Source organism: Pempheris klunzingeri, chromosome 7, assembly GCF_042242105.1.
Source record: "Pempheris klunzingeri isolate RE-2024b chromosome 7, fPemKlu1.hap1, whole genome shotgun sequence".
Taxonomy (NCBI): domain Eukaryota; kingdom Metazoa; phylum Chordata; class Actinopteri; order Acropomatiformes; family Pempheridae; genus Pempheris; species Pempheris klunzingeri.
This window is the reverse complement of record NC_092018.1, coordinates 6,534,205-6,558,406: the sequence shown is the minus strand read 5'-3', so window position 1 is coordinate 6,558,406 and position 24,202 is coordinate 6,534,205. Positions and strand designations below refer to the sequence as shown.

General features: G+C 39.2%; 1 protein-coding gene across 1 annotated transcript in view; it reads left to right on the top strand.

The window, feature by feature from the left end:
* Positions 1-24,202, top strand: part of ntrk2a (neurotrophic tyrosine kinase, receptor, type 2a) — a 67,057-nt gene that overhangs the window by 11,451 nt on the left and 31,404 nt on the right. The window contains 2 exon segments of the mRNA XM_070833508.1: positions 975-1,007; positions 1,206-1,305. Of these exon segments, the coding sequence (XP_070689609.1) occupies positions 975-1,007; positions 1,206-1,305 (133 nt within the window).

Below are 24,202 nucleotides of genomic sequence, written 5' to 3'. Positions count from 1 at the left end.
AGCTCAGAGAATAGGCATGACTGACAACATCATTTGCTAAGTGTATGTCAATGAGGAACCTAATCTGTCTCTTTTGTCTCTTTCCCCAACACCTACTTTCTCCTGCAGATGTAACCACAGGTACAGCCATACCTTTTTCTGCTCACCTACAAAACACAAACACAATTAAATTAATTGATGATTAGACTCCGACCCTCCTGTTGATAAGCCTGTCTATCTTTCCGGTCTGTCACGGCACATATTTCCTTCTTAAGATTAGTAGTAATTTTGTAAAATTTTACAATTTTCTTCACAAAAGAAGACTGCTTAGCTTACATACTTGGACATGCGTAGAGGTTAGATTCATGCTTAGCGTTATAAGAGAAAGGGCTTTGAGAATGAATACCAACCTTGAATTTAAGACTAGCTCAGAGGATAAGTCTGGGTTTGCAGGTGTGTAAACTTCTCCGTATCTAACAGAGCTGAATGTTTAACTCTGATATAGTACCATGCCAGAACGGCTCTCTCACAAACAATTTTTTTATGTTTTTTGAAAATTCCCACAAACATTCCCACAAAATCTATAAAATACTGATGCGCGTTGTAAATAATGCTGATAAACGTTACTGTAGGTAGTGGTGTAGCTGGCCAGGTTAATGTTAGGGCAGATAAACACAACAAGCTTGACAGGTCTGTGTGATTTATGGACAGTTTCTAAGCACTGGTTGCTTAAACCCCTCTGGGTGAGGGGTTTAGTGAACGATCAATTAACAAAAGGGCATACTAACCAGCTTGAACTAAATTCTCCTACTAAACATTGTTAACGCAATGTTAACAAAAGCAGATTACCAATAGATAATATTTTATCCATATGTATTCAAGATTTTGAAAGTGTATGTTATTACTACATATAACACTGTACTTCCCACTGCCTTCACTTCCTTGAGTGGCACTTCATGTTTATTTATTCTCTCTTTCCCTCTGATTCATCAGAGACCCCTGTAGACCCTCCTGAAGACAGAGTCGCTGTAAGTTACGCATCACTGTTGTCCATCTCTGTCAGTTGTTGACTGTTTGGTTAAGTAATTGAATGAGCCCAATTCAATGCAAAGATACACCAGTACTTTGTGTGTACTCTGTGTGTGTGTGTGTGTGTGTGTGTGTGTGTGTGTGTGTGTGCTCGTGTATGTATCAGAGATTTATAACTCTGTTTCCTCGTTGTGCAGGTGTACGTGGTGGTGGGCATTGCTGCTGTCGCCTTCACTGGGTTCCTTCTAATGTTGGTTATTCTCAAGTTTGGAGGAAACTCCAAGTTTGGCATCAAAGGTAAGACTCCTGACTTTTATCTGCATGGTGGCGTCCATAATGTGGGAGAGGACAGAAAACACCAGAATAATTTTTTTTAAATGATGGCGGTAATTTATTGTTTGTGGATGTCTAGATCAAAGCTTTGGGCTGTTTAAGTGTAACATGGATGGCCTCATGGATACTTCAAAAGCCTATTGCAAAATCCTAAACAGCAAAATCAGGAACTAATTTATTATGAAAATTAAATCTCCATTTTCTGGATTTAAAAATTTTGCCTCGTGTTATTTCAATTGTTAGTGGTTGCCTTAAACTGAATTTATTGTTGAGTCCCAGCAAAGGTATAGACGGTGCAGGTTTCGATTCACAGTTGAGAGTCAGATTTAAACTGTCGATCAGCTCAAATGGCGATAATCTGGGCCTGAGTCCGAGATGGAATAGATATATGTTTGATGTTAGGGTTAGCAGGAATCTAGCTGTAATTTAATATGCAGATCATCACGTATCCATGAATCCATCTTGTTAAGGTGGAAACAGCGGCTGTTTGAAGGAGGTTCACTGCTGGTGAATAACACACATTGACTAAACTGAACTCCTGTCCTCCTAAACAGAACCTGTTCTCATTCTCTCTCTCTCTCTCTCTCTCTCTCTCTCTCTCTCTCACACACACACACACACACACACACAAAGAACACTGTGTGACTATGTGTAACTAATCTATTTTCTGGTAGTATTTATCATTCTGACTTGCTAGATTTGTTTTGTGTCTGTTTTGCTCACTTCGACGCTTGGCTGATATCTTCTTATTCATTGTGAACTAACGATAACAACACCTCCATCAGGCTTCCCTTTTCTATACAAACATATGTAACAATGGTCATGTTGTTTTTCAAATACAGACATGTTCAATGTGCAGCTTAAGAATAGTAAGTCTTCCAGTCTTCTGTTTTTGTTGTAAAAGAGAGTAAAGTTCAGTAGATTTAGCAACTCAAATATTTAACTACTCTCTGTGCCTTCCATACAGTTGACTTTAGTTCAGCTCAGTTTGGTTGAAAAACTAAAATGCATTCATGATAAGCAACACAACTTTCTGAGGAAGTAATTTAGTGCCGTTTACAGATATAGTTGTTTCAGGAATAAATAACTTTTTGCGCCGCTTGATCCATTAGCATTTGATGCAGTGAAGGTCCACATTTGACATTCAAATTACAAAAACCAAAAAGTGAATTCAAATGTGGAGACAAAATATGTGTTATCACGCGTCTGTGCCTGTGCATGTGTGTGTGTGTCTCTCGGTTGCACTGTTGAAGAGCAATATTTTGGCAGTGATTGATTTATGGCCCCCCAGAGAGAAAGGGTGCAAGACAGATGGAGCAGCTTGTATATATATTGTGTGCATAAGTGTTTGTATTTATGGTCTTGTGTGTGGTTTCTTCTTTCTCCAAGGGAGGTGAATGAGGTTACTGTGAAGGAAATGATCTCTCCGATGCCTCTTAGCATCCCCTATATATATCTGTATTTGTGTGTATGTGTGTTTTCTAAGCAGTTTTGCATGTGTATGCACTTCCACTCCTGTGTAGGATGTTAGGTCACATTACGGTTCTGCCCTTCTGATTGCTCCCCTTGAGTCTTCATCCTTCTCTCGTTCCACCGTCGACTTCCTCTCCCCATGCAGTCCCGTCCTTATGCTCCACTCACATCCAGATGTATGTGCCCTGCAGCATTTTGACGTTGCGTTTGAAGCGAGAGATTGAGAACTAGTGGCGTCAGTATGAACAGCAGAGTTAGATGGTGAGTTGGAGAGCTGTGAGTAACGCACAGCAACAGTTGTGCCCACATAACCGCTGTTTGTTTGAAACCTCCACATATATAGTTCTTGTACCAGACCGATGACCAAAGACGTCAACAACAGAAATACAACCACAGATGGCAGCACACTACCAGCGCTAATTCAAAACAAACAACACTTTGTCATGGCGACTTGGTTTTCCAAATCATAAACATGTGCTCGCAGATGCACATACGCGCCCCCACATGAACACAGTCAGCACTGACAATGCTGAACTTGTGATTATAGAAAGTGTGAAGAGAGCATGTCAGTCCTTTTACCACAGTGAACAGGTGTACATGAGAAAGGCTCGACTCGCCTCACTGACTCTGGATGATTTGCTGTCCGTCTCTCTCTCTCAGAGTTGAGTAAAAATCTGTAGCTGCTTTACATTATTTATATTGACTACATTATTCTGCTCATCAATAAACATGGCCAACAGTTGGTGCCAGTTACTTCTCACAATCTACTTGCTGCTGTTTGACACACGCAGGATGGCTATTTTACACACTGTATGTAGCTGTGTATGTTCTTGTGCTGGTAAATGGGAGTAACTAAATATGGTTAAATGTAAGATTAACCATGTGGATAACTATAGTGATGAGAGAGTAAATTTAGATGTAGCATAGCTGAATTACTGGACTATCTTGTTTAATTTTGCTCTATATATGATAGTAGATATTTTGCCACTTGGCAGCGGTAAACATAACACTGACATATTATCACCTTATGAATTTATAGCCATTATGTTAGCAAACAGATGTCTATTTATTAATCCAGCAGACACTCGGCAGTATTAGCACTGGCATTTATTTTGAGCCTGATGAAAGTTTAATCCAATATACACCCTCCTTTTAACTCTGTTTTGGTTTCCACCAACTCCTTTGGAAAATATCTGGTTCTTTAGCTGCTAAATGCTCCATTGTGTTCACCAGCTGGTCACTAACTTTGTCTGTTTGACAAAAAAAAGCTGCTGCAGCAGGAAATGACACTGATGAGAGCAATAGGAGTGAATCAAATCAGCAAAGTTTCCGGCTATAAAGTAGTATTAAAGTGACTTTCTCCAACAATGAAGCTGGGTGGAATCTAATTGGTGGTGCCCCCAGCATTGAAACTACTGTACTGTACGTCCCAGTTCCTTTGGACAATCCTAAAATCTCACTGTGAACTGTTTATAGTGGGTACTTTGAATAAAAAGTCACTGAGAACAGTGAAGACATGTTGCCTGAATCCATGTACACAGCACAGCCAATAAGACCAGGAACTACAGAATGTATTTGCTGCTTAAGTTAAAAGGTAATGTAGTATTTGAAACTTCTCTTGCACTTTTAGTAGGTGGGACATCAGTATCGTTTAAAATCCAACTTGCTCACAAATTAGGCTAAATCTATCTGATCAATAGGCCCTTCTTTTCTCTGAGAGAAACTCTGAGAGAATAGCAAAGCAGGTTTGGTGAGACTACTTGCGTGGTCTGAAAAAGGAGGAAACAAATACACTGTCAGAGTCTGGGTCCAAAATACCACACGAAGCTACATTTCTCCCCACACAATCTTGAGTTGTATGTTGGATGAGTCCCCTTTGCCACAAAGTTCAAGGGCCAGTAGCTTTGTTGTAAACTGAAGTATTTCCAGAAGTTAATATGGGTATTGGAACGTTATTAAATTAGTGATGCATGTAGTGTGTATATGAGTGAAAGATGTCAGTTAAGCTTGAAGTCAGGATTTATTTTGTGAGAGAGAGCAGAGTACAAATTATGTATAAGCTGAAAAAATGAAAAATAAAAACCTGGAGATTTGGATCCTGAGAAACAGAGCAGGCCGGCTTAAATGGGCATGCTGGAAGCCTAACATTTTGCACAAAATGACACATAACAACCCTCCAAAAGTGACTGTAGGCTCCCAAAAGAAGACAACAGATCAGACGGTGAAGGCAGACAGGGGAGGACATTGCAGCATTTATATGTGTTCATGCCCTCAGAGCACCTGTAGGAAGGGAAGCGTCAACATGAGCCCGTGTTCTGATGCGGGAACAAGACGGAAATGTCAAAAAAAAACAAAAACAGGAGTGATTGAACGTGAAATGTGAAGTGGAGAAAGCGAGAGATAGACAGAAAAGACGAGAGAGCAAATGCTAAAGTTGACATTTGACATAAAGCTAGAGTGAGAAAAAAGATGGAGACAGAGGAAGACGTCCTAGCTAGAAAGCAGACGGTAAAAACTGCGATACAGCAAGGCAAAGAGGAAAAGAAAAACTGACAGAAAGAGAGAGCTGGAAGGAGAAAGTCCTCTCTTGTCCACTTATCAATGATTCATCATTAGTGCAGGTTTCAGTTTTCTCCTTGTTTGGAGTTACACGCCTCCATCTCTCTCCCTCTCTCTCACATGCACACACAGCTCCTCACTGCCGATCGATCGATATGACACCCTCAAGGTCAGCAGAGCTCTATTCTAAGGCACTACCGAGCATGCTCTGCGTACCCAACACCTCCTCCGCCTCTTCTTCTTCCTCTCCCTGCAGGAAGGCAGCTTTTGCCTCCAGCTCTTGAGGTTTTTGATGAGCACTGCTCACCCACTAAACTTTTGCAAAGGAAGAGAAAAGTGAATGAGTTGAACCACAACGTGACGAGGCTGAAAAAAGCAATCTATGATTCAGTATTTAGACTAGGGCTAAGAGTATCGAACCATAATATTTTTGGAGCACCGACTGAAATGGGTCAGTGCCGCTGTAGTATCAAAGAGTGGACTCACAGAAAAATCATTATATTGGTGATTTCACACTGTGTTTTATTATACGGTCCTGTATGGCTGCGTTGTGTTGAAACAAAATTCATACATTTGGCCCAGTTTTAATAGAAAAAAGAATTTTGTAGAGCAAAATAAATAAAGAAGCACAGTAGCGCTTTGAACTAAATGCTAATGTTAGTATAATCATAATGCTTGCATATTGACGCTAAGCAAGTGTATGATTAAGCTCTCAGTTAACCATGTTAGCATGCTAATATTTGTATATAACAAGAAGCACAGGGTGCAGCTGAGGAGGTGGACAAATGTGAAGACTGTTCCAGGAGTAAAAGTGGAGAGGGAACCGCATTTCTGCTCAAATTTAGAAAATCTATTCCATGTTTTTTATGGGGGAAATCACACAACTGTTTGTCTGTGAAGATTCTCAGTCATTCAGGTCATAGTTATTCCTTATGAGTTGAGCAAAAGTCAACAGGACTTGTTGAAGGTACTTGAAGACGTTTTGCCTCCCATCCAAGAGTTCTGAAGAACTGAAGAAGCCCAAGAAGAGAAGTCCTGTTGACTTTTGCTCAACTCCTAAGGAACACATAACTGTTTCACACTGTTTAGATTAATATAATTTAATGGGTTTGAAAACACCACAAATCCAGCTATAGGTTTTACAGCCAATGGAAAGCATAGGATGTATAAAAATGAAGCCAATGTTTAAGTGCCTTAAACCTACATTTTTTCTAAAGGTTGGAAAAAGAAGTCTGAATGACTGGAAGTCTCTGAGAAAATGAGCCTTCTTCTGACTTGATTTATTACCTCAGTAAACATTTTCGTAGTGAGTTTATGGTCTCAGTCGCTAGTTTCATGTCTTCTTTAACACATCGTGATGTTCATTTAGTAAAATATGATCCTATTTAAAGGAAAATAGATGATAAAGCACTGTGTGCTTTAGCATGGGAGTACTACATACTACACGGGACGGCAAAGGCCATAAAACTGAAATTGGCGACGCCAAACTCGAAAAAATGGCAAAATGGTGGTCCACAAGCCAGTGGGTGATGTCACAGTGGATATGTACAAAAGGTATTGTCCACAACGGGAAGGTGTGATATTGCTGTTAGGTGTGTTGAAGAACAGTCTTGACAATTGGAGGAACCACTCATGTTTTAGTTGAAGTGTGCAGGCTAACAGTGAACGAGTGGTGGTGTGGCTGCCGATGCATTAGGAGCTTCATTATTTGAGCAAAGACAAGTTTCAGAATTTTGTGTAGGCTAGACACGTTTTGCTGATTGTTGTGACATGAATGAGCTGCAATTTATTCTGTGGAGAACCATCTTTCAATCAGCTATGGCTTAAACTTTGATATTATTTATCTAAATTCATTTTATTGTTAAAATGTGCCCAGTATTCCAAGGCTGTAAGAAGCAGCCAACCCCTATAAACAACCCCTGTGCCGATCCTTGGGTATAGAACATGAATAGGTAGATACAAAAGAAGGCCCTGGCTCTGGTGTTGTTTACTATTTCACTTTGTGTCCTGGACTATGTTTTTCAAGGAACAGCTTTGTTTGTTTGCAGATTTTAGCTTTGGGAGCTGTAGGGAGCAAAGTCTAAATGCCTATGGCGGATCCTGAGGGCAGTGCTCTGAAAATGGGAACTGCTCTTTTCCAAAGTGAAACGTTGCCTGAAGACCTTGTCTGTGCATAACTGCAGCTTTTCTTTTTTTTGTTCACATTGCACTTTATAAGTGTTTTGTCCTCCCACATTTATCACTGGCGTGTATTCATGGACACATTTTAAATTTAGTTTTTGATTTGCTCATTTCTGTGGGAAAAACACAAAATATCAGTGTTCATTATAATGCTAAGAGCAGGTTGAATTTGTTCCCATTCAACATTTAATCACCACAAACATATTGTCTTTTCTACAAACCGTAGAACAGCACTATTATTACTGGTTTGGAGTTACAGCAAAATATCTCCACCACATGTGTTTTTTTTTAAGTGTTGAGGCTATTCATTAATTATCTATTAGACAGGCACCATAGAAATGTTTTAGACCAGAAGAGATGTTTAAAAATTAACTAAAGTAAAATATAGACACTTATGTAGCTTGAAAAAGTCACATTTCTACTTATTGTTTCAGGCTAAATAGCAATTTGCTGGAAAATGTGTCCTTTCAAGCATTGTGTTCCACAAACTGATGACAAGTGGTTTAATCTGACTTCTTGTACGTGACAGGACAAACACACCAGCCACTGTGCTGTCAGTGGTCTTTGCTTTAGGTTGTCAAACTGTAAAAAAAAAAACATGGCAGCTGTTGAAATGTCAAATTTGACCAGAAATTGGTTTCTGAATAAACTGATTACAGTAATAGTCCTTAACTAACTTTATTCATCATCTAAACTGCTCCATGTGATTTGGTTTTCCTTTTTTTTTTTGTGAAAGTAGCCATGTGTGAAATCAAACAGAGAGAACAATCAAAAGCCTTAAAGGTGCAGTTGGTAAAATTGAGAGTTGCTTGAGAACTTGAATGAGCACAACTTCCACCCGCTTCTTCAGTCTGGCACACACAAGCCAGTATCCATGCAAATGGCGTACAAAAAGATACAAATTAAACATTCAACTTGTTTGAATTTCTCACTTTGCAAGAGAGTTTGCTTGTAAAGCTCCTAAACCTTCCTGAGTGTTGAAGATATTGTGTTTGACTGAGTGACAGCATGCCTTGGGGAGGGGGGCTGTGCAGCGTGTGCGTGAACAGTGACACTGCGCTCATCCTGCTCTGATTGGTAGTTTTTGTTCAGGTGATGTGGAATATTCCAAATGATATTAGGAACACAAGGAGGAGCCAAAGGAAACTGATTTCTCCACAGATGATGAGCCTGATATACGACTCTCAGGAACAGTGAATATAAAAATAAAAAAAAGTTAGTCCTATTGTGCCTTTAACAATCTATTTCAAAACAGGCAAGTATTTGTGGATAGGTAGTGACAGCTGCTGGTGTCTCGCTCTCCTCTCATCATTTCCAGAGAGTCCAATGTGCAGCTGTATATCATTTCCTGTCTTGTATTGGTCGGCCTGACCTTTACGAAAAGTCAGAACAGTGAAAAATTAGATAGTTAAAACTGGGAGTGCAGTGTGGGAACAGGACATTATGTTAACGTACAATTTGTGCAGGGCACAGATGAAATGATTACAGAGCAGCTGAGGAGTATTGTTTCCATTCTGAAATGTGAGTTTTAAATTTTATTAGCCGGTGTATCAGAGAACATAAATGGACTTTAAGTGGTCATACGAGGAAACCAGGGCGTCGTGGAGGTTAGTCTGCACATGTACTATTTACATATTTATCCTCATATTAAGGCCATTAAAAATACCAAAGTCTGGAATGTGAGGTTTTCTGGCGGCAGCTGTAATTTATTCATGGAAATCATTTTCCTTCAATGTTATTTTCACATGGCTGTTTGCTGCTTAGCATAGATCAAACTAGAAAGACAGATTTTATAGTCATGTAATCACTACATAAACATTGTCACAATTTTCCACAAAATTTGATCTTACATTTAACTTTTGGAAAGTATTTCATTCAGCTGCTGCTCAAGTTTATCCAGATATCCTATTTAGTAGTGTAGTTAATATTACTGGTGCCACTGTTTCCCCGTAAGACTACTGAACTTCATCCACCAAACCAAGAAAGTGATTTCATCTGTGAGACAAGCTTAAAAAGAAATCTTTGTGATTCAGTTTTCTTAGAAACAGAAGCAGGTTCTGCCATTGTTAACATGGAGGCCAGCGGTTTTATCATAGCAAACATCTGACAAAAGCAAGAAAATAGCTTTGATCTACCTCCCAGACTAGACAGGCAGTGTATTGTATCAGCCTGGCTGCACACACAAGGCCTTAAAGGGATATTTGAAGTGAGATTGTGTGAGGTACTAAGGTACAATCACTGTATTACACACAGACGCTAAGCAATGTACTACAGTGGGCAGCAGGAAGATGTATTTTAGCCTACATTTACCAGGATGCATTGAGCTTCTGAGCTTCCCTCATATCCTCCCTGCTTTGTGTTTTAAGTCCTAAAGAAGTCATTACGTGCTTCCCCAAATGTACTTCCATTTTGAATTCCTGATCAGTGTAATGCACAGTTTAGCAAATTTACAAAGATTACAAAGATAATAAATAATAAATATGTGCATTTATTTATATGTATCTTCTTTCAAATACACTTCACAACATTTCAAAGCAAACTTATCCAATGTGGAGTTCGATAGCATTTTATCAAATATGAATCTTCGAATCCCTTACTGAATTCATCTTCGGCTTTCAACATTTGTAACAAAAAGTAAGTAAAAAGCAAAGTGACCTGTATTTTTTGTCGCTGTGAATACATAAACACTTTGAATGGAAGCATAACTTTTGGCCACAACCCATAGATAAAAACTTTTGGCTGAGTTCAGACACTGACTTACAACAACCAGATAATAACTGAAACTTTCATTTTGGGGTACTGCATTCTGCAGCACGTCCAAACAACAGAAAGGACAAGAGAAACCATTGTTTCTGTGTCCTATTGGACAGTGGACATGAAGCTTCTGCATTTGCACGTGTTCCACAATGACTGAAATGTATAAAGCAGAGGCTGGCATACATGAAAAGATGAAACAAATCTGATGTGTACACACACTTTTAGTTTTGAATCTACAGAGAGTTTTATGCATCTGGCCCCTAGTTTGTGTGTATGTCAGTGTGTTTTTTTTTCTCAGACTATATGACAGTGTGTTGTTCAAGGTCCTGCTGCTCACTCAGTAAATGTCACTGCTGCCAGAGAGTGTGAGAACTGCATCAATGTGCCTTTTTCTTGGCAGTACAGTGAATGTCTGTATGATAGGGTCTATGTTAATGAGCCTTTAGCCATCGATCAACACCTAGTCCTGCTGCACTCAGGCAGATACTCAAGGCACACAAACAAAGAACACACTCGCACACGCATTAAAAAGCCCCCTCAAGTTTTCCTGAATATGTATGAGTTGGCAAAGATAAATGCCAATATCATTTACGGTGTCTGGCTGCTTTTTGTGTTGTTGCATTTTCTGCACAGCAGGGAAGTAGAGAGGAGAGTGAGAAGAGAGAGAGAGAGAGAAGAGAGAAAAGAGAGAGAGCTCAGAGCGATTGGGAATAGCACTATAACAGATAGAAGTTTATTGATGGATCAATTGATCGTTTGCCTGTCCAGACTGAGCCAGGATGCCTCTGTCTTCTTCTTGGCCCTGCCTTCCCATCACTGCCTAATGCTAAGTTCAGCAGCTCTGCAGTGTGTGTGTGTGTGTGCGTGTGTGTGTGTGTGTGTGTGTGCGTGTGTGTGTGTGTGTGTGTGTGTGCGTGTGTGTGTGTGTAAGATAGATGGGTGGTGGGGAGGAGGAAGATGTGTGTGAATGACAGGGTAAAAGTAGGTGTGTGTGAAGGATGGAGAGAGAATAAAAGAACATGAGTGCAAGGCAAAGGAGAAAATGTCAGAAACAGAAAGAAAGCAAGTCCTCTTAGTGTATAAATGTGTGTGTGTAAGTTTTTGTATCTTACGTCTCACAAAGTCTTAATCTTTAGAAAGAATAAATGTCCTTTATACTGCAGTGCCTGTGCTCCAGAGATACATTAAACCAGTTAGATTTATTACCGGGTCTTACAGTCCACTCACAACCAAACCAGACTCAGACCAGAAGCTTAACAAGGCTGACAGAAAAAAACATGTATTTCCTGAGAACATGCTGATTAAACTGACAGATGTTACTCATAATACAGTCAAAATGATAAGTAGAATGAATTTTAAAAAATAATATTTTTGGCCAGTTTCAAAGAAGAGATATTTACATGACTATGCTCCAAAATCTGTGTTTAACAGGAGATCAAGGTGACGCGTATTGATAATGATAGTCGTATTGGAGCCAATCCCTGCTGACTGTGGGCGAGAGGCGGGGTACAAACAGCCATTCACGTCACACCTTCATGCAATTTAGCATGACCAATTTAACCTAACCTGCACATCTTTGGACTGTGGGAGGAAGCCTGAGTAAACTGGAGCACAGGGAGAACATGCAAACAAAGAAGAAGGCAAACTGTCAGTCACAGTCGTGATTGTTTTTCCTCATGCACAAGATCATGTTCATACCTGTATGATGTTCATTTTCTGAAGACCCAAATCACCCAGATACCACAGCACAGCCTGAGAGAGCAGCCAGTGGGATTTATTACTGTGTTTCTTGAAGTCCGGTCCATTGTCCAGTGCCAAGACCGACCGTTTTGCTGAGCTGTGCCTTAGCTGACACAAGACAACTGATGAAAAACACTCACAACCAAGCAAGAAGCAGTCTGAAGCTAATGTGCACAAAAAAAAAAACGTATGTACTGAGAAAATGCTGATTAAACAGACAGATGGTACTCAGAAAACAGTAAAAACAATGAGGAAATAGGAGTTTGTGTATGTATACATGTATGAATAATCATTATTGCTCAGTATGAGTGAAAAAAGCACATTTCAGTAGGTTCTGTAACACTCAATTGGATTTAGTAAAATCCAGTTGGACTGAGAACAGACATGTGCAAATTAGTGCTGCAAATAATAGATTTTTCATCACTGATAAATCTTCCCATTAGTTTCTTGATAATTGATTATTTATTTGGTTTATCAACTGTATGAAAATAGTCCCATGCACTTTTACTGAAAATAACAAAATGATGAAAAAAAAACGTATTAAACATAAACAACATTATGAAAATAGCTACAGATTAATTTTCTGTCAGTCGACGTATCGTTTCAGCTCTAATACAAATTAATATTACAGAATGCAGGAATGACACAATCAAGTAACAACTGATGATTTAAGTTATTTTGTTGGACTACAATGACGACGTGTATCATTTGAGTGAGACAGATAAATGAAGAAAAAGTGAAAGAGGACTAATCCCTGGACGTCGAGGTGCTGAGATGATGTAGAGTTCAGAGCAGAGGAGATTTTAGTTTGTCCTGAAAGTGATGAAATGTTGTTCAGTGTTGTATGTTGAGGCTTTCCTCTGTGAGGACAGCATGCAGCTCTGACGAATGTAGTATGGGTATGTGCGTGTGTGTGAGAGACACAGACAGAAAATTTGTGTATGTGTGTGTGTGTGTGTAGTTGTCAGAAGGTTTGTAGCGTGACATGGTCGACTTCCGTTGCCTAACGCATGCTGTTGCCATGGAAACCTACGTCATTACCAACCTGCGCTGCTCCAAAGCTAAATCATTATCACTAGCTGAGTCTGGGAGTGGGTGAATCACTACCTTCAGATGCACACATGCTCACACACATGCTCACACACATGCACACACACACACACAGACACACACATGCACACACACATGCACACACACATGCACACACACACACAAAGCAACACCTGGGACCAACTAAAGTCAGCAGTGAGACACAAGACGTCAAATCGTAAAGCTCAAGTTCATTACTGCAGCATGCTGCCTCAAGCTGAGAGATCTCTTGCCCCATTTACTGGCTTTGTTTATGAAGTGAGTCATAGGATGCAAAACATTTTTCACTCCCCCTACAAGGACTGACAGTGATTGGCAGCCAAACATGACATTGATATGGATTTTTCAGGTCAAAACGGTAACTCTGGGTGGTGTGCTGCTTTGAGATACTGAGCATCAAAAGCCTGACACATCAAGTGCCAAAATGTACCTCTTTTGAAATATTTAACAGCAAGTGAAACAACAGGGAGCTGCTGGTATAAACAATATAACAGGTGCTGGTCTATAAATAGAAGTATGAAGGTAAAAAAATGTCTGCACACACTGTGACTGATGCTACTGTACATCTAATCGTATTTATTATATAAGACACCACTAGATTTTCTAAAACTAAAAACTAATCATCAATACACACCAATATTTAATATATTTGAATTTTTGGATGCACAGACATATTTTTGTGTTGCTACATCCTCCTGAAAATATAAAAACTAAAACAATTAGGTAAAATTGCTGACTTTCAGCTTTAATTAGAGGATGTTTTCATCCATATCAGGGCAATTAAACTGTAGTTTTTTTTATTGAAAACCCCAACTTTAGGGGACAGAAAGATATACAATATATCAATATATCATATTTGATATTTGTCATCTTCTCTTCAGTTTGGTCCACAGAAAGTTTACTGACTTTTGTTATTGTTACTTTGTGGCATCTAGTCTAAAGCTGCAACTTTTCTGGACCGATAAAGGTTTTTTTTTTTTCAGTTGGGAAGTTGGGCCCTGTCCCAGTTCTGGCTTTGCTAAATGCATAAACCATCATATGGAAACCCTCTGCAATACTAATAAACCCCTGTGATGCTACATTCCTCTGCTGTGCCCTGGGATTGTTAATCCACCAAACTTCCACTGTTAGTATTCAATTTATTCACTGTCTTTTAGAGTCTAAGTACAAATTAGAGCCCCAATTGTCTGCGGTGGATTGTTATTAAGTCACCGTGTGACACCACTATAGTGACGATTCTCAAGAAACTTTCCTCAAGGGTGATGTAACGTACGGTTTATGCCTTTGTGGCCACTGCTGTATGGTGGTATAGTGAGTGTTCATAAAAAAGTTTGCTGTTTTTATTTCTTGATTATTTTGCAAATCTGCACATTTCTTTTTTACTTTTCTACAAAACAGAAATTACAAACCCAGCTGAGGGAGGAAAGCAGGTTGTTGTTTTTGGCTCGCCTCACCCTGTCCTTAATCATCAAGTGTCAGCTGCATGGAATGGTTTTCTCTTTTACATTCCCGCCCTGACAGACGTCTCAGCCATTACTTGCCTGGTCTGACTTTATTTCCATTGCACAAGCTCCATAATTACATATCCCTCTTCCTGAAACCTGCAGCAGTAGTGGGGAAAATGTTTTTGGGAGGACATAACAAGTAGTTACTGTGTGTCTGATTATACATAATCTGGATGTATCCCTCACTATTGCATGTTTGTTCATTAGTGCTGTTTTTCAGTTTCAATGAGCAAACAGAGATGCTAATAGATGATGAGTATCACCCCTATCCCAGACTCTCCTAACCCCTGGTCCTCATTAGTTTTTGGATAAGAGCTACAGGAGCTACACTGTATCTCCTACACCAATTATTTGAGTCCAGTTTAAGGACTTTATCCGCAGCCCATGCAGAATTACATCCATATATTTACATCTCACTATTTACTTGGAATCTTAACATTCAGTGCACATGGAGGAAGCAAGCAAGTGTGGTCTTTATACAGTGAGGCAGAAAGCAAGGTTTTGGTGGTGGCTGGGTCTGTGGCATGTTTGAATTTCATGCATGAGACTGGAGCCTGCAGTTTACGCTAGCTGTGACCTTAATCACAGCATTGTTTCCATGTACAGGTCTTGTCAAAAAGTTTTAAAGAGTTTTAAAAATGTACTTTCTTGATTGATTTAATCATTTGGTCTATGAAGTGTCAAAACATTGTGAAAGAAAAGCTCTTATTTTTGTCCAAACAACCACCAAAACCCAATGATACCAGTTTACAATAGAAAAAAATCAGGAAAAACCAAAGATGTTTGCCATTTATGTTTGAAAAACACCTGAGAAGATCAGCTGATCATCGAAATAATTGCTGATCACTTTTCTGATGATCGATTAATGGCAGTTGTCCTTTAACTAAATACAAGAGTTCACAGAATCGCCCGTTCATGTCTGATTATGGGGGTTGTTACTCTTAATTCTCTACATCCTATATTTCTTTCATAATTTGCCTTTTATGCCACTCAAACTCCAACCATTAATTTTCAGAAGCAGTTACAAAAAGGGCATTGCATTTTCAGATTTTAAAGAAGGGAAGAACATATTTTGATACTCTTCTTTGCATTTCAGCATTTTTGAGCTCATGATTCACAAATAAACAAAAACTCTGGAGCTCTGGAGATACGAGGGCAGACATTGGGTGTTGTCCAGGTAATTAGAGGGAATGGTTTTATTGTGCTAGCTATGCCTTTGTAGCAATGCAGTGGGAAATCAATCGATGTAAATGAGACCCCGAAGGGATTAAGTTGATACATGAAATTAAACTGAAACCACAGCTGTGACACACCTGGAATTTGACTTCTTTTCTCTTTTTACCTGGACTTCATCACTCTCCTCTTGTCTGTTTGATGTTTTGCGAGACATGACTCACTTCTCTCTCCAACAGTTTTCTCACACACAGGCTCAGGTTTTTCAGTAAAATTTCTCATTTCTCAGATATTTGGAATGCATTTGAACCGTAATTCGACATCCAGCCGTGTGGTTTTTATTTCTTTTGGCTGGCTCATCCCCTGTTGTAAACTGCCAGGTTAGTAATGTACACATAATCCTCCGACACTGATAAGGCTGTTATGTTTAACTGGCATGGACTCCCCCCCCAGTGACATGCCAGGTGTTGATATCAGCCTGTAAGTTTATAACGAAACATGGAGTCAATTGTTATTTATGAATGATATGCGAGTATTCACACGCACTGGCATGACAGAAAGTTAAAACAGTTGAAAATGTTAGACAGCCAGTTGTGCTATCTGGTATGAGGTAGCAATGTGAGTAGGTATGAGTGGGAGTATTGATTGGGGGGCAGTGTGAAGGTCAAGTGCTATAAAGTGAAGTTCAGATGTGTGTTGGATCAATGATTGTATTGTTCATGTTTGGTAAAAGGTCACTTCACCGCTAAATTGTTTGTTTTTTTTAATAAATAAGCACTTTACTGGGAAGCTGCTCTGCTGTGGAGTTATATAAAATATCAACGTGACTGTGACCTTTACAGCATGACTGATAAATGAATATACTCAACATTTTCACACACAGAGATGTACCCATGTACACAAAGGTACATAATCTTTGTTACTCTAGGGTGCTGCTTTAGCCACACTAGTGGTATTGTTCAATCAGTCGGTCCGCCACACTGGTCCAGACTGAAAGATCTCAACAGCTAGAAATTTGTCTTTTGAATTCTGACTTTGACGATTACCTGACCTTTCATGTTGTGCAACCAACAGGTGAACATTCGGCTTTGTCCAATACTTTGGTTTATGACCTCAAACTCTTGACTAAACCAATGACGTCAGCCTCAGCTGTTCTTCGTGTTTAATGCTAATTAGTAAATGCTAGTATGTCAACACGCTGTACTTTCTGAACATCAGCTTGTTAGCATGATAGCATAGGTGTAGAGTCCTAGTCGTGTATTTTTATAGTTGGTGGGATTGCTGGGCAACATCACTCCCATCACTGTTCAACTTAAACATTTCATTCAAATTTCAAAATTTTCAGCTCACTGAAGATATTGTTGTTGTTGGTGGTATTACTTTTAGTGTTCTGTCACACTCTGGAATATTTAAAACATTTTCAGGAAATTTTCCCCATTCAAATAAATGGAAAGTGGTGTTACGCAGAAATAGTGAATCAGCCTCTTAAAACATGTATCATCTTACTCCCACAATTTTCATTCATCATACTTTGTCCTGTACACTCACTGTAACTGTCTACACAAATGTTTGCTCCACAAGCCTCAAAGTGACCGGAGTGCCATCAAACTGCCCCTTTGACCTCAAGGTTAACTGAGACCAAATTGCAGGAGGGACGCAGAAAAAGGGGCGTTCTTGGGTAGCTCTACTTCCCACATTTTTACACCACTAATTCATATTTTACAGCAATGCAGTCAGCAGAGTCCACTCTCTCTCATGGTGTAAAAATCTACAGGATAAGAATGATGCTCTTTGAGTAATAAGCCAGCGTTTCAGATAAATCTGATGCATGAACCGTCTGACCCTGCAGTCACTCAGCAGTTACCATCACAATGGCAACTATTAATTGCAGGTGGGAGCAGACCGCTGATTGAGATGGACTGATTACTCTGTGTCTCTGATCCCTGTTGCGTTTACCAACCACTGCGGTAACCAGTGCTAATGCTGTGAGTGAGATGGCTTTAAAACAATGCAGTTAACAGTCAATGTTTCATCAGCCAGACATCCCATCGCAGTCTCTGCAGAAATCACATCTTCTGTCATTTGTGATTCCTCATATAGCTGCCACTCTACTCCAATAATTATGTTAATCCATTGATGAGGGGAGGTTCGGACCATTGAGTGCCTGTTTGTTTTCTACCATGTGCTTTCTTAGGCTACCTGGGTGTAATTTTGTACATTCAGTTTTTGAAAAACTTGTGAAGGTGCAATCGCTATCAGGTTTTCTGCTAAAACTGTATACTCATCAAGTCATGTACCCTGCTATTGCTAAAGGTGTGATCCACCTTTTATCAGACCCCATCACCACTACCAACACAGTGTTGCATTCAAAAATAGGCACTTGTGCTGCTGCAATTGGTGAGCCTGGCCATGGTGCCTACCTGAACGTTTTATCCGATGTGCTTATTTAGCCAGTATTTTTACTTATTTTTCTAGATATTATAAATGTTGCATGATATTGCCAAAGATGACAAGAAGTCTGGTGCTGCTCTGTTGTGAAATAACATTAGACTAATTTACTAAACCTCTCTGTTCTAATCCCAGATTTCTTAACCTATCCTATCCTTTACTCACATCATATGAAGGATGGAAAAACAATGCAAGGATGTTAACATATAGTTCAGTTGGAATGATTGGCTTGAATCTCATTGCTTTCCTTAGCATTAAAAGACTAAATGTCACTTATTTTAAGCATATTGCAAAAAGCCTTGTGTTCTTCCTCCATCCACCAGTACAATTAACTTTTTGTAACAAATACTAAGCTGAAAAACAATCTCTGCTATACTGACACGACCAGCAAGTAGACCTCCCGTTATGTGTTTCATTATTATTATTATTATTATTATTATTATTATTATTATTATTATTATTATTATTATTATTATTATTATTATTATTTTCATTATTATTGATTGCAGTTGTGTTGTTTTCTTTTGTTACAGTTTTATTTTTGTTATTGTTTATGTTTTTTGTCTTTCCCTTCAGGCTGTGCGTTGTTTCAGAACATCCCAGTGGAGGTGGTCTCACGCTAACAGAGACGGACACACAAGAGACTAAAAGAAAGACAGAAACATTGTTTGTCTGTGTGTGTGTGTGTGTGTGAGTGTTTGTGTGTGTGTGTGTGTGTGAGAGAGAGAGAGAGGGAGAGAAAATAGGAGAGAGAAAATGGACAATGGGGGAAAGATATAGGACAGGGTCATCCCCCTATCCAAATATCCAACCGACAAAAGACAGTGTATGAGAAATGAAAGGGGGTGGATGCTGGAGGGGGTCACAGGGTTGTGCAAACACAAGTGGATGAAGCTCTAAAGGTAGAAGAGGCAGGTAGAGCTCTGGGATGCTGCAGCCTGATCAACCAATCAGAGAGGGCCTTCAGAGACACATAAAAGCCTCCCATTGGATGAATTATTCAGATCAGAGGGACAGAGGCAGCCATTAACCTAGATCTTCCCCAAATAGACACATGCCTCCCACCTCCATACACACCAAACCACTTGTACACACACAAACACACACACACATTCATACTGCTGCCCAATCCTCACTTTGTGTTCAGGGTTTTGTTTAGATTCTGACCACCTTCCATTGTTTTGTTTCCCCGTATCATCCCATATAACAATACCAAGCCCAAGCATTCAGACATTCGACCAGTGCACGGGCTCTCCGTGACCCTGCAGAACTAAAAGAACAGAGCAGATCAGTTTGAAGAAGTTTTGGGGCTCATTAAGTTGAGTAACCAAGACTACCTTCAAAACTGGGGAAGAAAAGTGGCTGAAGAAAAAAAAAGTGATTTTGTTTGTTTGAGTTTGGCAGCAGCTTCCTGTTAGTGTAGCCTGTGCTGCTGCAAGTCACAGTTAGCACGAGTAATAAAGTTGATCAGAGATGTGGGGATGCATTTGAGGGAAAATGTCTTCACTTCCAATAGCCTCGCTCTTGTGTGCAATAAATGCTAAAAAGGATAACTGTGTGATGAGTTGGGCAGACTGTTAACACCAGGGGTAGCAGAGTACACTAACTCACTGTTTGGGAAGCACTGTGCTCTCAAACTGCCGCATAACTGTCAAATTAGTTTTGCAGGTATTCACCACACCTGTCAAAACATCCAGCACATCCGCCATAAAACAGATCTCATGTCCTCCCTCTCCCCTGCCAACAGCTCTCTTATTGTGGAGAATTAGTGGCTCTATGAATCAAAGGCTGTTAGCAGCATTTGAAAGTTCAAGATGTTTAAGGTGTTTCTTGACTTGCCTGTAACTCATCAGAGAATATACATCTTGTCAGTATTCAATACTGACACACACACGATTATAAATTGAAGACTCTCTGTTAAATTAATCATCGGTCACCTTCCACCCACCTCTCCTCTCTGAAAGACAGGTGCAGTCATGCATGCACATCTCTATAATAGTACACACAGACAGAGGTAAGAGGGAAGAGCTAGAGCTGCGTTGGACTTTTATAATAATATACAATCTTAATGGACTTCTTTCAATATGTCCACATTGCACCCTCATTGACATGAACCGATATAATGCTATACATCTCAGTTACATCATGGAGACAGATAGATGCTTGTATTCACAAATGCACACATAAATTAATAATTATGTGCACATGGCAAGTGCTTAAGTGCATCACATATGCACAGTACGTGCCACATGTAGGGAGCATTTTGCTGCATGCAGTCCACCATATGTGCACATATCAAGTCGGTATGTGGGAGGACTTTCTGATGCTGCCTCACACACACACACACACACACACACACACACACACACACACACACACACACACACACACACACACACACACACACACACACACACACACACACACACACACACACACACACAGAGAGAGAGAGAGAGAGAGAGAGAGAGAGAGAGAGAGAGAGAGAGAGAGAGAGAGAGAGAGAGAGAGAGAGAGGTAGTTGAGATTGAGGTCAGGGCAGATGTTTGGGGAATATTTCATTAAGAGGGCTACAGGGTTAAAAACAAAAACAAAAAAAAATTAGCTGGTGTTGGAGAAGATTTTGTAAAGTAAATCACAGTTTAATAGAGTACAGCCATGTTTATCCCAAGTCCCAGACAGCCAAACTGGTCAGCAAATTTAATCTGAAAACATAAAAAAAAACCTCCATCATCCTATGTTTTCAGATGGCTGATGTTTTAAAATCACATTATCTTAAGGGTTTGCACTTGAGTAGCCTCTGCATCCAATAATGAGAAAAAAGGGGCTGTGCACTTTCACTAATGTATAAAAATTCACATTTTAAGTGGTGTTGGTTGACCATATTGTGGTATGGTAGCTTCAAGCTGGCCTTAGTGTTTATACATATACATATACATATATATATATGCATATATATATATACATATATATATATATATGTATATACATATATACATATATACACTCCCCTCCAAAAGTATTGGAACAGTGAGGCCAGTTCCTTTATTTTTGCTGTAGACTGAAAACATTTGGGTTTGACATCAAAAGATGAATATGAGACAAGAGATCAACATTTCAGCTTTTATTTCCAGGTATTTACTTCTGGATCTGATACACAACTTAGAAGATAGCATTATTTGTAACGGAACACCAAATTTTTAGGTGAGCAAAAGTATTGGAACAGATAGACTTAAAATACATTAACGTGAAAAGACTTAATATTTAGTTGCAAATCCTTTGCTTGCAATAGCTGCATCAAGCCTGTGACCCACTGACATCACCAAACTTTTGCATTCTGCTTTTGTGATGCTTTTCCAGGCTTTCACCGCAGCCTCTTTCAGTTGTGGTTTGCCTTGGGGGGTTTCTCCCTTCAGTCTGCTCTTTAGCAGGTAAAATGCATGCTCTATAGGGTTGAAGTCTGGAGATTGACTTGGCCAGTCTAAGACCTCCCACTTCTTGCCCCTGATGAACTCCTTTGTTGTTTTTGCAGTGCGTTTTAAATCATTATCTTGCTGCACCATGAAGGATCTCCCAATCAGTTTGGTTGCATCTTTCTTTAAATTGGCAGACAAAATGTCTCTGTAGACTTCTGAGTTCATCTTGCTGCTGCCATCATGTGTTACATCATCAATGAAGATGAATGAGCCCATCCCAGAAGAAGCCATGCAAGCCCAAGCCATGACATTGACTGCCATGACATTACCTCCACTGTGTTTCACAGATGAGCTTGTATGTTTGGGATCATGAGCAGATCCTCTCTTTCTCCAAACTTTAGCCTTTCCATCACTTTGGTAAAGGTTCATCTTTGTCTCATCAGTCCATAAAACTTTGTCCCAGAGTTTTTAGGCTTGTCTCTGGACTTTTTGGCAAATTCCAGCCTGGCCTTCCGATTCTTATTCTTTTGGAGCTGTGTGTAACAAAAAAAAGCAATTTCCCCCTGGGGATTATTAAAGTAATTCTGATTCTGATTCCGATTATTCTTCTTGTTAAAGAGTGGTTTGCATCTTCTGGTGTGGCCTCTGTACTTTTGTCACAGTAGACTGTGACACCTTCTCTCCTGCTCTCTGGAGGTTGATGCTGATGTCAACAGTTGTTTTAGGGTCTTTCTTTACAGCTCTCACAATGTTTCTGTCATCAACTGCTGCTGTTTTCCTTGGTCTACCCGTTTGACGTCTGTTACTTAGTACACCAGTGGTTTCTTTCTTCTTCAGGACATTCCAAATGGTTGTACTGGCTATGGCCAATGTTTGTGCAATGACTCTGATTGATTTTCCATCTTCTCTCAGCTTCACAATTGCTTGTTTTTCACCCATGGACAGCTCTCTGGTTTTCTTGTTGGTTACGCCTCTAACTATAAATGCAGTCTGCACAGGCAAAACCTAAATCTGAAACTGAACGTAGTGAATAATCAATGTAACAGGACACACCAGGGCAACAAAACACACCTGTCAGTCACATGTTCCAATACTTTTGCTCACATGAAAAATGGGTGGGTTCAAACAAAAGGTGCTAACTTCTAAGTTGTGTATCAGATCCAGATGTAAATACCTGGAAATAAAAGCTGAAATGTTGATCTCTTGTCTCATATTCATCTTTTGATGTCAAACCCAAATGTTTTCAGTCTACAGCAAAAATAAAGGAATTGGCCTCACTGTTCCAATACTTTTGGAGGGGAGTGTACACATATATATATATGTATATGTATATGTATATGTATATGTATATATATATATGTGTATGTATATATGTATATATGTGTATATATATACATATATACATATATATATACACACATATATATATATATACACATATAGCAGGTCATTATTGGTGCAGGTCTTGGATCATTAAGCTCAAGGGTTCATTTCTTTACTTTCATAGAGAATCTAAGTGTCTGTAAACTTCCTCTGTTGTGGTGGTTCTTTCCATGGAAATTATAAATGAGTGTAACACTATTCTGTAACACCACCAGATATACCCCAAAAGCTTTCCGAACCCTCTGCAGTGTGAGATTGATTGAATTAAATATGTGAATTAGCGAGCTGTCAGAAAAAGAGAACATTTGATTTGTTGAATTTTCAGTCTGTTTAGTTTGTAGGTTTAGTTCACTCGTGCATTCATACAAAAAAAGATTAACGCTCATAATTAGGAGAAAACCCTACATTACAATCCCTTAGAAAAGGAGAAAAATAATCAATCTGCCATATTGCTAATAAGGCGTCAGAAACCAAATGACATCAAAAACCCATTACAGTGAAGAATGTTTAAAAAAATGCACCAAACCAAATAAAAAACAAAAGGTGAATGAAATCAATTAAAAGAGCCTTGAAGCAATTAATGATAAAAGTCCAAGTGAATGGAAGGGAAAGATTAGGGAGTGTGGGTGTCTTTGTGTTTGTGTATGCATCAGTGTGTGTTTATGAGAAAGATAAGACTAAGAAAGACAGAAGGAAAGACAGAAATATCTAGACATTCAAAAGTCATTGCTTCATCAGCAACATGAATGTAACTTGTGTGTCTGTTGCTTACTTGTGAGCTTGCATTTAAACTAAAGCTGTGTTTTTTACATAAGAATATAGAACATACTGTATATTACAACCTGATAATTGACAGTTTTTACAGGCATGTATTCATTACCATTTAGTGCAAAGTGGAGTTTTATCAGCCACTCTGCAGCCATATCACTAGAACAATTACTTGGGTAAAAGCAACTACCAAATGTGAAATGACAAATATTCAAACTTTACTGATGAAAATAGAAAATGGACTGAACACTCAGAGGTTTATAGACATGGGAAGATAGAAAAAGAGTAAAAATGAACTCTGTTGTGTCAACATTTTATGAAACACACTTCAGTTTTTGTACAAATTAAACTAGGCTAGCTGTTTCCACC